We start from the raw sequence: 12,123 nt of genomic DNA, 5'->3' as shown, positions 1-12,123 counted from the left end.
CATCATGAGAGCTTGTTGAACGAAAACTTTCGGGTTGAAAATAAATACAGTCACAATGAGAGTTAACACTGAAAAGGTGTCTGACCCAACATATTCGTGTTTCCTCCTAGAGAGCATCTTATAAATATTTATTGAAAATAACATATAAAGGCTATTTCTACTCTCTTTGCTTCTTTTATGTTTGAGAATATATTATGATCATAACATTTCTCTTCCCACATTTATCCATAAGGTCTCTCTATTCTCAAATTTGTGAACTCGATTTTTGCTTATTGTTATTGTGTTCATACAAAAAGTATTGTTTGCATTGTTGTAAACATCATAAAATGTAACAATCAACAATTATGTCATAAAATGTAATATCAATTTAGGAAGGGTAAGAATTTGTTTAGGCAAATGAAATCTGAGAGAGGTCCTGCCACACAGGGGGCCAACGTTGAGCTTAGACAGTGAAATTAACAAGTCTATCCCATCTACTGATGTTACCTAAACTTTAGCTTCTCTTATTGAGAAAACCTATTCATTGTATAACTTAATAAATTATTATAATTCCCTGGATATATACATCCACATTCACTTTATATGCTTTCAAGATATCTAAGTTTCATTCTTATGCTTGCCCCTTTTAAGTTATGTATTAAAGTTGATTTTTGGCCCCTTTAAAAACAAAGAACATTTTTTTCTTCTTACTGTGAGTAAATGTTAAGTGTGTATGGTGGGTACATTCAACCAAGGGGGAAGTATCTAAGGCCATCATTATGACGAAAATTATAGCTTTGGAAATACTGAACCCCAAACTTACAAGACCATAAGCAAAGAAATTCAGTTCTTTACAAACCCAATCGTTTAAACCCTCCAGTATTTCTGAAAACCTAGTTATTACAGCAAACGAACTTTTAACTAAGAAATCGGCTTTCCTGTGGCTCATTTAGTGGTTTGTTACTCATGCATTTTCTTATACTTAATAGAGCATTAGGGATCTTCCCAAACCTCAAGACCAGAGAACATTATAGTCTTCTGTGCTATAAAGGCCTACTTTTCAAATGGACATCTTGAGAACAAAGAGGGAATTTTCTCATTTTTCCCGCTTTCCATTGACTTAAAGGACCACAGTTAAGAGTTTAAGTAAAGCCAACCAAAGGGCGGAAAAGTCTTTCTGAGTCAGAGATTTGCTCCATTTGTGGGGAAATGTATTCCAAAAGAAATGAACTAAAAACCATTCTTTGACACAGCTAAGACACTGTTACTATAAATTCATCTCTCTTCTGATCAATTTCCCTTGGTATCTTCTTGAAAATTCAATCAAATTGAACCTGAAGGCATCTTTCTTGCTGGAACCCAAACTGGGTAGTTCCAAAGGAGAAATGTTGCCTCCAAGTGATTAAGCACCTGAGTTCAATGACAGCTTCTAACTTCAGGAGTAAGTGTGCTGTGTGTGAACACCCAGATGTGTTCTATTCTCATTTCCGTATGCTGGGAACACCAGGCTTCTTTCTATCATGTTTCTCTAGAAAAAAAAAAGGTCTATCTTTTATGGTTCGAGACTTTACTGGTTTAACCACGGGACCACACTGAGTCAGAAATAAGACTCACGCAGAGATGCTGTTTTAAGACACTGAATCTCATGCTATGCACCGTGCTGAGTTTCTGTAGCTGGGCCTTTTTGGCTGGTAGACATTAGACGTTTTGAAAAACGTTATCCGACCTTGGGTCATCAGAAAAGAACGTGTGTCTGCGTCTGGCTTTTTCATCCTGATGACCTACCTAAAACTGGCCCACAAGACAGAAAGGACAGCCAGAGTTTCTGTCTGGCTCTGCTCAGAGAAGACCACCATGATCTGTTAACTATTTCAGATGCGTCTACAGGGAGCTACTTCCCTGTACCTTAGCTTTGCCTTTGTCAAATCAACCCAACTCCAAAGAGGATTCAGATTGGCAGTAATAGCTCATACTTCAGACTCAAGAATAACGCTATATTTTACGTAGAAGTCAATCCAAGGCTTTTAAAGATGTAAACGCACTTCTAGCTGAGGTATAAACCATTCACTCTATAAAGTGAAAAGCTCATCTAAGGCCACTTATTAATAGAGAACTTGTGGCACACTCTTCTCTATCTACCTAGCATCGGGTTTCCAAGAACTGGTAGTGGATTTTATGGAAAGAGCAAGAAATTTAAATTTTACTTCTTCTACAAAATAGATTTTTTTGAAGAAAAGTGTTTTTCAAGTTTGTGCCTTGAAAGGGGTGGACTAATCACAAATTTTAAGGAACTTGACTCTGCAGAGAAAAGACAGGAGACTAACAGGTACACAGTCACCGGATGCAATATTCTTTCCACTCCAATCTTACTGATCCAGATTCATTACACAGGATGCAAGTTAAAACATGAAATAAGTCATTTAAAGTGCTTCCATGGAATTACGGTACTTTAAAGACATGCTTCGTACACAATGAGTACTAGGCGAGTGTCCTGTTGACTACCTATACTGGCTACACAGAGTTTTACACAGAGATGAGCACGAGTAACCAGGAAGTTATCTCCAATCGGTGATCATTCACAAAAGGAAAAATAATAGTTTCTCTTTTCTAATGGAGTCTCAGAGGGTTTACAAACCTCATGTAAGGGCAGGTTCAATAACCACCAGCGTATGGCCACCACAAAATCAGCTTAACAGAATTTTTGGAGGACTTTGTTATTGTTTTGTATTGCTTTCTTTTGATTTTGTTTGTTTTGTCTCATAATGTTTTGTCAAGGGTTTTTTTTTTTAACCTTACTGGACTTTTGCTTATATATTATTGTTTCTGATTCTGTGTTTTTATGGGATTCCTGTGTATGTATGTCGGCTTGTGTATGTGCTTCCTGGCCTTTTATTTCTTCTCATATATACTTTTCTTGTTCTATGTGTTGTTACTTTTAAACTTACCTAATTGTTTTCTAAAGACAGAAGACTTAGGCATGAATGTGTGTGGAGTTAAGAAGAATCTGAGAGCATATTGGGGAGGGGTATGATCAGAATATACACTATGAAAAATCTATTTACAATTATAAAAATCAAACTGTGAGTGCGTGGTGTGTGTGTGTGTGTGTGTGTGTGTGTGTGTGTGTGTGTGTGTGTGGTGTTGGTTTTTCCTGAGAAAACATGGGGTTATGAGTGTGAATATGGTCAATATATATTGTGCAGAGTTCTCTAAGTGTAAAAAACACCTAATTATCAAAATAAATTCTGGTAACCTTTTAAACATAACGAGAGAAAATAGCCAATCTTTAATGTCTCCTGGATGCAGGAGGTTATTTTCCTTAGTGACATTTCCTGCTATTTCCTGTTGTGAAAATAGTGGAATCCCATAATATGGATCAATGAAATTATTACTGTTATTACTGAAACATAAAATCAACGCCTGTAATTCAAACACATTGGATTAAGGACATAATGAGTTCTATTTTAAAATATTTTTCATAATATTTTATGATCAACTTGTGTCTTAGAATACCTCACCATTTACCTTTAGAATTCAGCTGAGATTTTCCACAGTTATTTCTGGAATGGGGTTCCACCATGTAGAATAGAGAAAAACAACCAGGAATGGTGTACCAACAATATCCAGGAAAGTGTGAAATCTAACTATTCTTATAAAATGGGCATAGTAATCCATTGTAGGTGAATGCTAGAACCAGAGAAACTGTGGGACGCTATACGATGAACAAGTAAGATAGGACAAGCTGGGGCCATCTTGGCATGTGTTTGCACTCCTTTATGTGTCTTATAAAAGATATGATTATCACAAAAATTAACACCCGATACCATTTGCATTGTTTTATTTTGCTATCAGTTTGTTAATCATAACATGCAAACAATCAGAAAGAAACATAGACATGACAGGAAAATGACTCAAGAAAAGTTTCATTAAGTAACTGGACAAATTCTTACTGCTAAGTACATTTCTTTAAGTAGATAGGTCTTCAGTAATTTTCTTTGGTCTGTTGCAAATCACTGGTTTCAAAACACAGGATCTAAACTTCTGTAAAACAAACTTGACATGTCACGAAAATTTGGATTAGGATAACAAACATCCATGCATGTTTGTTTCATGTTTTCGAAGTCACTAATGTAAAACGTGGGGAACCATAGAAGCCTGGTGGACTTCCAAGCAATCAGTAAAAAGGCTTCATAATCACCTGAACATAGAGCTGTAGAAAACATTAAATTCACAAATAGACTTAAGTTTAACGGGTTTTATGTGTCTGTTCTCACGATGAAATAGGCCTGCTTTTCATCTTTTATTTAAAAAGTGGTAAATGTTCACAAAACATTTCCTTTATTAATTAAAATCCATGAAGTAATACCAACAACAACAATGACAATGACAATGTAAAGGATATTGTGAAAACTTTAACACATCCAGCAAATACCCATCCATGAAGTACTGCTCTGGAACATACTTCAATGTATTAGAATGAGAGGAGGTTAATTAACCGTGATTTCATTCGCTACACGTAGACACTCGTACATGTCAGGGGGCAGACTGCTTTGAGTGAGGGGATTGCCATCCAAGCGCAAATGCTTGATCTTGGAGTAAGATAGTGGTCCCAGGATTTTACAGAAGCTCTTGACATCAAACTCTGCAAATGAAAAAATAGAAAGCTGAATCATCTTTCGTCGTGCTATCTTGAAATTACCATTTTGAAAACTAACCCATAAATGGTTTGCTAGCAGATAGTCTATTGCATGTAGAAAGTCAGCTTTATCATGTCTTTTTAAAATTAAAAACCATGGAGCTTACATTTCAGGCTACTAAAGTGGTGCCGCAGTATTTAGTAAAAAAAAAAAAAATAGGGTGAATCAAATGAAATTTCTCAAAAAAAGAAAGAGAATTTATTTAATTTTGATAATAAGGTTTAGAACAGAACTCAACTAACATGAAATGTTTAGTCTGACCTGAGAAATATGAATTGTTTGAATGACCTCATCAATGAAAAACTTGTCCTTGGTTTGTTTTTTTTTTTTCAGCTGAAAATGATAGGCTTGGTTGAATGATCACTACGGAATTTTCCATCAACCACACACTATGGCAGAGAAGCAGAACTTCAAGACATAAACTAAATCATGCAATGTGTAGCCAGTGTTACATGCTGGTGGAGAAGGTGCCACAAGCAAGAACTCATCTAGGGTTTAAACCAAAAGCAAGATTATTACTAGAACTATCTATGGTCACATAGGTCAATGTGAACTTATACTTGTCTGGTTCTTGGCTTGCTATTTTCTTTCATTCTCAAGTCTGGCGAGTGATTACAGCAACAAAAAACACTTAAGCACACTGTCCTCTCGTCTCTACTGATGCAGATTTAAACAACATTTTCAGCGTAACTTCTTGGTCGATCTCTCATACTCGTCTCTGAAAAGGTATGAAGTAAAGAAAGAAGAGGGCTCTAGGTCTTCCTTTGCAGGCTATCCTACTACTTACCTTGGGAATTTGGAGCTCTCAACTGCACCCCATCTGATATAATAATGTACTGCTTTCACAGAGTTACAATAAAATTATTCAGTTGTTCAAAGCACATTGCAGTACATCAACACATATAATGCCCTCCATACTTGCTGATACATTTTCAACCCCTTTCTCATCATTTGAAGAAGATAAAAGTTGGCTTAAATTAATTATTAGTCCTAGGACAGGAATAGGGATGACTGTTTGGGGTTTTATATTGAAGCCCTGTAACTTTCAAAGGGTGGGGTTGTGTTCTTTATATATAGATGGGGATGAGCCACAGGTCAAAAATAGTCTTAAAATTTGCATATATAAGTACAGTGAACATTTTTTATTGCCTTTGTCCCTGAGCATTATAGCACATGACCTTGTAGACAGCATGTCCATTTTACTGAACATCATAATTTGTCTATAGAAAATTTCATGTAAGGAGATGACTTACATAACGTTGTATGGAACTATTACAGCATGTATATAAGGGACTTGAGCTTCTGTAGAGTTTGGGATCCAAGAGAGTTTGAGAACCACTATTCCATAGGTACCAAAAGTTGTGCATTTATATGTTTATTAGTAAATTTAATATTTAGTGTTTAGAGCCTGATTTAGACTGCGATAATTGCAAATAATAAATGCAATCAAACCATTGCTTAGGAAAATTGAAGAACATGAACTGTCTGTTGCATATAAACAGTTGTGCCAGTATAATCGTGATAGTTTGAACCATTTATTCTGTAACAGTCAAACTGTTTCAAACGTTGCTTTGATGGACTTAAAAATCCATTTGAAAATAAAACAGAGAATGGCATTTATGTCAAAATTCACAGTCTTCTCCATGAAAAGGTGTAACCCAGGAGCTATATGAAATTAAAGAAATATTGCAATGTAGTCCCACTTAATTTTTCTTTCTGATAGCAATATTTTTATCTCAGCAAGGGAAGTGGACTTTTCACTAGATAAACAAGTTCAATTTGAATAGACAATGATTGCTTTATACGTGGAATGGTGTTTTCCACATGGATTTTTCACATTTTCGTGAACCGACACATTTCTGTCCCAAACTTTATTAAATGGTAAGGTTGGGATTGAACAGTTTAATTTTCTACCTGATTTCATATTGTCTGAACTGAAGTAAGCAGAGGTAGATGGAAGCCCTCAAAGAGCAGACCAAGTCCACCTCCATTGTGGAGATAGATTAAAAAATGAAAGACAGCATCACCTGAAGAGAACTGTGACTGTGGGTGAGGTGAAGGACTGTACAAAAGCTAAGGGCTCTATAAGGATATCTTATAAATAGCTAGATATTTGAAATCTTTGTCAACACCCTTTCCTTCCTTCATCTTCCTTATGATACTCATTGAAATGTTTTAAAGATCACATTTACCATGTTGGAAAAGTGTGGTGGTGCTGGCCCTGTTAATAGGGTAACACCTTGAACTTCAAGACGTGGGAGAACGGTTGAGAGACTGCTTACTGCAAGTCTTCTGAAGGTTCTCTTCCTTCCCTCTACTAGATTATGTCACTTAATGAAGGCAGCACGTAATTCTACGCAAGAACAAACTAAGCAGTAGCCAAAAACTACTAAGAGATAAGACATCATTGTCAATGAGTCTCAGATAACAATGAGAAATTCAAAGAAAAAGTCTATGACTTTAATGGCTCTTGGTCTTGGCACTCTAAGGAAAGGCTAGGAACAATTCAATGTGTTACTGAGCCAGAATTCCATGTTTGGATTCCGTTGTCCCTTTCATTCATTCCTATTACATTGTGCAGTCTAAGCATGTCAACACTGAAAGCATTTGATACAAACTTTAAGTATGTCAGCTTGATAGACACTTTAAGTGGGTCAAACCCTGGGGCAGCTTTATACTTACTTTCGAGGTGATTGACCTCCAGGTAATAGTTTTCAAGGTTCTCGTTAACGGTTGGTATACTCTTGAGCTTATTGTAGGAGAGATCGAGCTCGAGCAGAGATGATATGTTAAAAGAGTTTCCAGGCACACCACCGTCAGCCAGCTCATTGTGAGATAAACGCAAGTATTGTAGCCCGGTGAAGCGATTGAAATACTCATCAGGAATGTTGGTGATCTTATTGTTGTCTAGGTAGAGAGTTAGAAGAGATGTTGGAAGACCAGCAGGCAGCTTGCTCATCTGATTGAAGCTCAAGTCGAGGTACTCGAGTGACTTAAGGCCTTTCAGAGAAGCCGAGACAGCCTCCTCTTTGAGCTGGTTGTGTTGAAGATAAATGAAGGTCAGGTTTACCAGCCCATCGAAGGAACCCAACTTGCTGATCTTATTATTGGCCAGCTGCAGGTCTTGTAGGGACTTTGGAAGTGGACCCACGGACTCGGTCAAATTGTTGTAGTTTATATGCAGCTTCTTCAGTTGTTTCAGCTTAGAGAAGACCTTTCCTTTGATCTTGGAGTTTTCTAGAAGATTGTGGTCAAGAATGAGCCACTGCAGATCCGTTACATTCTCAAAGGCCTTTTCATCAATATGGTCGATCTGGTTATTCCTCAGGTAAAGGTACTTGATGCCAGGGGGCACCATGGGCACACTTTTCAACTTGAGATCATCGCAGTACATGGCAGTTGGGTAGCTGTGGGGACAGTTACATTCTGGTGCACAGTTGGGTGACAGTTCCCCATACATGAAGAGAGGGGCATCATAATCATAGTATTGGCCACTGACACTACCGACAAATGCCAAGACAAGAGTGAATGTACATACATTCATTTTCAGCAAGTCCTCTGTGCCCTAAATAAAATGGAAACAAATCATTACAACATAAGTAACTTCGAGAAAAAAACAGGTCAATTTTCATTGCACTCATTAACAAAGTGCATTTTGTCATTTCATTTTCAGTGCCTCCAAATAGTGTCTTCACTTCCACTTAAAACTATTTAAGCATGAGAAAGTGTGCGTGCGTGTGTGTGTGTGTGCGTGCGTGTGTGTGTGTGTGTGTGTGTGTGTGTGTGTGAGTGTGTGTGCTCATGCGTGTGTGTTCACACCCTTGGGTGGGAACAGGTTCCAGGTGTGTACACATGCGCCCCCTTGTGGGTTTGGCTGCCAAGTGTTTTTAGTCCTTGTCTTCTGATACTTGCTTAATTGAAATGCCAGTCAGGATATTTCCTGGTGGCACCACGTCACACAGTGTTAGAAACCCTATTTAAGAACATTCCCTAAGCCAGAAGAAATGAGTCTTAGAAGACAACTGGAAATTCCCCTGTGCATTCTGCTATCAACATCATTAAAATGTCTCGGGAAGATCTTAACTGGCCACAGGGGCAATCTTTGGCTTTCCCTGGGGCAAACTGCTCTTGCTGCTTGTGAGGTAGATGAGGCAACAAGCACATTCCTTTCCAGGGGCCTTGTACTGTTGTGGATTCTGAGGAAAGAATATTAACATTATTTGCAGCTTAACATTCCATGCTTCCAAATCCACTGAAAACTGTGTCTGAAGCCGGTATTTAGTAAATTAATTTTAGAAGAACAAATGTTTACCCAACAGGGAAATGTCAGACAGTGTTGACTTTTAAATCCAAACCGAAAAGCATACCAATTATAGGAAAATGACCTTGTGTCCAACTTTTAAAAATTAAGTCCTTCTCATTTTTAAATAATAAGCTCATCTTCTTTGTTCAAATTGGGAGGTGACACGATTTGGTAATGCAAATATTAGTGTCCTCACAAAGTGAAAGCAGGAGAAGGCAGAGAATGAGAGAGACAAAACAAGAAGAAAATAACAGTAATGTTCACATCATGCACTGTGTGTAAGGTATTAAGCTGAGAGTGTAAATTCAAAATATTTCCTGGTAGTTATTTTCACATAACATGTTTCTAAGATGAGGATCAATAACATTAAAATGTCAGAGAAAAGCTAGCCATTTACATAAAAGAAAGCTAGAAAGTAAGAGTTGGGAATCACAGAATGCATTGCAGAAAAGCCAGTGTTCCTGTGAGAGAAACAACATCAAGAGAATTCCCTTTCAGATACTCCCTGTCTTGCATGCTATTTTATGTAAGTAGCATGAGACAAGCATTTACATTAGTTAGTTTGGAGCAAGTAGAAGTTGGGAACCATGCAATTTAAATATATATGCTTTGCTTTAGCTTAGAATTGTAACAGATGTCAGAAAAAGAAACATTAAAACATTTTATGAAAGATATACTTAGAATTCTAACATAAATGCAGTCACAATGCTAGTAAATTATCCACCCTTCCATGATGCTGATGGATGTTTTTAATTTAGTAGACAGGAGTTGCCCACAGCCTAGCACCAGGAACACAATGACAGTAATAGAATTCCTCACAGGTTTCTGCACATTAATGATGCATAATCACATAAATGTATCTATTGATTTGCTTAGGTTTTGACTGTTTTAATGGAATGTGCATAGTAACAAAAACTCCTTCCACGATTTTGAAAAAGCAAAAGTAATAGCCTGAATTCAAAGCAACCTTGTGAACACACAATGCCTCTTCTGTGAGGGGAAGTCATAATTTGGCCCCTACTTTTCAAATACCTCTGGCCATGAAAGAAATGCTTTTCTGCAAAATAAATAAAATAAAATAAAATTGTTTCCCAGAAACTTTTAAAAGCATGTTCTTTAAGGTGTCTATACCAAATCACAAATCTTTGAAATGAGCAGAACATGAAGGAGCAGTCCCCACAAGTATCTGAGTTCCTCTGCTAACGTTTTAGAACTCAGAGTGTTTATTGCGACCTGTAACAACATATTTTATTGCAAATCCTGTTGACTGCTGGCACTTTCTCTGTTCCAATACTCGGTTTCAACCATATAAGAATATGCAGCTGATTACCACAGATGGTCAGCGTTTTAATTTCTGTACTTGGAGTGTGTAGTCTAACTTTTTTTTTTCATTTTAACTTTGGAAGACTGTAAATTCCCCTTGCCAATCAATCTGGCAAACAGAGTGAAATTAATCCATCGATGATGGAAAGCTTATTAGGTAAAAGGTGAAAATAAATGTTCAAAACTGTCACTGAATAGCAAATTGGCAAAATTCCTCTACATCTTTTTTTTTCCCTGTTCCTTTTAAAATTAAACATCATCCCCAAGAATCAGCATCCCCTGGGCTGTAGTTAAAAGAAAACTTACCTTACTCTCCTGACACTGTTTCCGTTAATTCCTTAAACAGACGCACTGTGAACAAGGTTCCACTAATATATGCTGTGAACTCTGTCAGGGTGGAACTGGCTGCCAGACTCTCAGTGATACAAGAGCTGAGGAGGGTGGGGGTTGGGGAGGACCAGCCCAATCACGCCAGCCTCTGGATGAAGTTATGTCACTGTGGGCTCTTGTGGTGTTGCCTCTGAGCACGCTTCTCTCTAACGAAGTGCAGGTGGACAGAACAGACCCTTCCCTATGGAATCGGGGAGAGAGAGATGTACTTTAGTGGATCAAACCCCCTAAGAATTGAGCCTGCTGCAAATGAAGCAGTTTGGTGTTGAGAGTGTTTCTGCTACGAACTTTTGTACTTCTGCATGTGTGGTGGTAGTTAAGCGTGATCTCCTCAGCCAACTATCGTGCTCCTGTAAAGATCTCATAAATCACAAACAGAGCAAAGAGTCTCAGGAAAATGCAACTGAGCATGCTCAGAGGAACTGAGTCCTTTCTGGCCATCTCTCTTGGATTACTTGTTTGATTCCCTTGGACCAGCTTGCTAATTGTCATAAGGATAAATTCATCTCTGTACTATGAACAGTGCTTCATGTACACGTCGACACAACTGATAGTATGAACATCTTAGTCCACTTGTCAGGTTGAGGAAACTCTTTTGATGTTCCTGAGATCTGGAACCACTCAACAATGTCCGACCTGTTTTTCATTTGTGGATTTCCTCAGGAACTCACTCAAAACCCTACTTGAAGATTATATTCTATAGCTTAAAGCCAAAGAAGCGGAACAGAAAAACATAAATATATCCTAAAAATATACCAAGTCACTAATCTTTCTCATTCTGTTACCACATCATCCTGACTTTTTTCCAAGGTGGAAGGCACCCAAATTTGTGGTCTCACCAAAGGCCTGGCTTGATAGAGCATTCCAAGTCACTTTCTGGTGTATACTGTAGCAAATGAGTGATTTATTCAAGCCCTTATTGCTTTAATTACTTAAGAAGATTACATATATTTATAGGGTATATTTTATTTATAAATATTCACTTTTTAATACTTATAAGACTCAGAGCAAGATGTTTCAATGTAGTTTTCTACAATATAATTATTTTCCTTTAAAAATAGCCCAAGACACAGACCAGTTGGTATAGCATAACTTTCCTAAAGAACTGGGTTCAATCCCCAGCCTCAGATAAACCAGATGTGACAGGACACATAGGTAACTTCAGCACTCAAAGGGTAAAGGCAGGAAGATCAGGAATTCAAGGTCGTCCTCAGCTACATAGGGTGTTGAACCCTGCCTGGGATTCATAAGACCCTCATCTCAATGTAACAAAAAAGGAACAGAAATCAGAGTACATACTCTATGTTTCATACTTCAATAGTGAGACCCAAGAAATGTTCATGTCTATGATCACTGCCTTACTCACCAGAAAAAAAAAAAAAACACCACTAGAACAAATGTTTATATATAGTCATTAATGATAGAAATCTG

General features: G+C 37.5%; 1 protein-coding gene across 1 annotated transcript; it reads right to left on the bottom strand.

The window, feature by feature from the left end:
* Positions 1-3,800: 3,800 nt before the first annotated feature.
* Lum (lumican) lies at positions 3,801-10,867 on the bottom strand. Its single transcript, XM_032890780.1, has 3 exons — positions 10,609-10,867; positions 7,359-8,241; positions 3,801-4,621 (listed from the first exon to the last, which is right to left on the bottom strand). The coding sequence occupies exons 2-3, from the start codon at positions 8,218-8,220 to the stop codon at positions 4,467-4,469; spliced, it is 1,017 nt and encodes a 338-aa protein (XP_032746671.1). The 5' UTR covers positions 8,221-8,241; positions 10,609-10,867; the 3' UTR covers positions 3,801-4,466.
* Positions 10,868-12,123: the final 1,256 nt, after the last annotated feature.

The sequence above is a fragment of the Rattus rattus genome, chromosome 1 (genome assembly GCF_011064425.1).
Source record: "Rattus rattus isolate New Zealand chromosome 1, Rrattus_CSIRO_v1, whole genome shotgun sequence".
Taxonomy (NCBI): Eukaryota; Metazoa; Chordata; class Mammalia; order Rodentia; family Muridae; genus Rattus; species Rattus rattus.
This window is presented reverse-complemented; position numbering and strand designations above follow the sequence as displayed.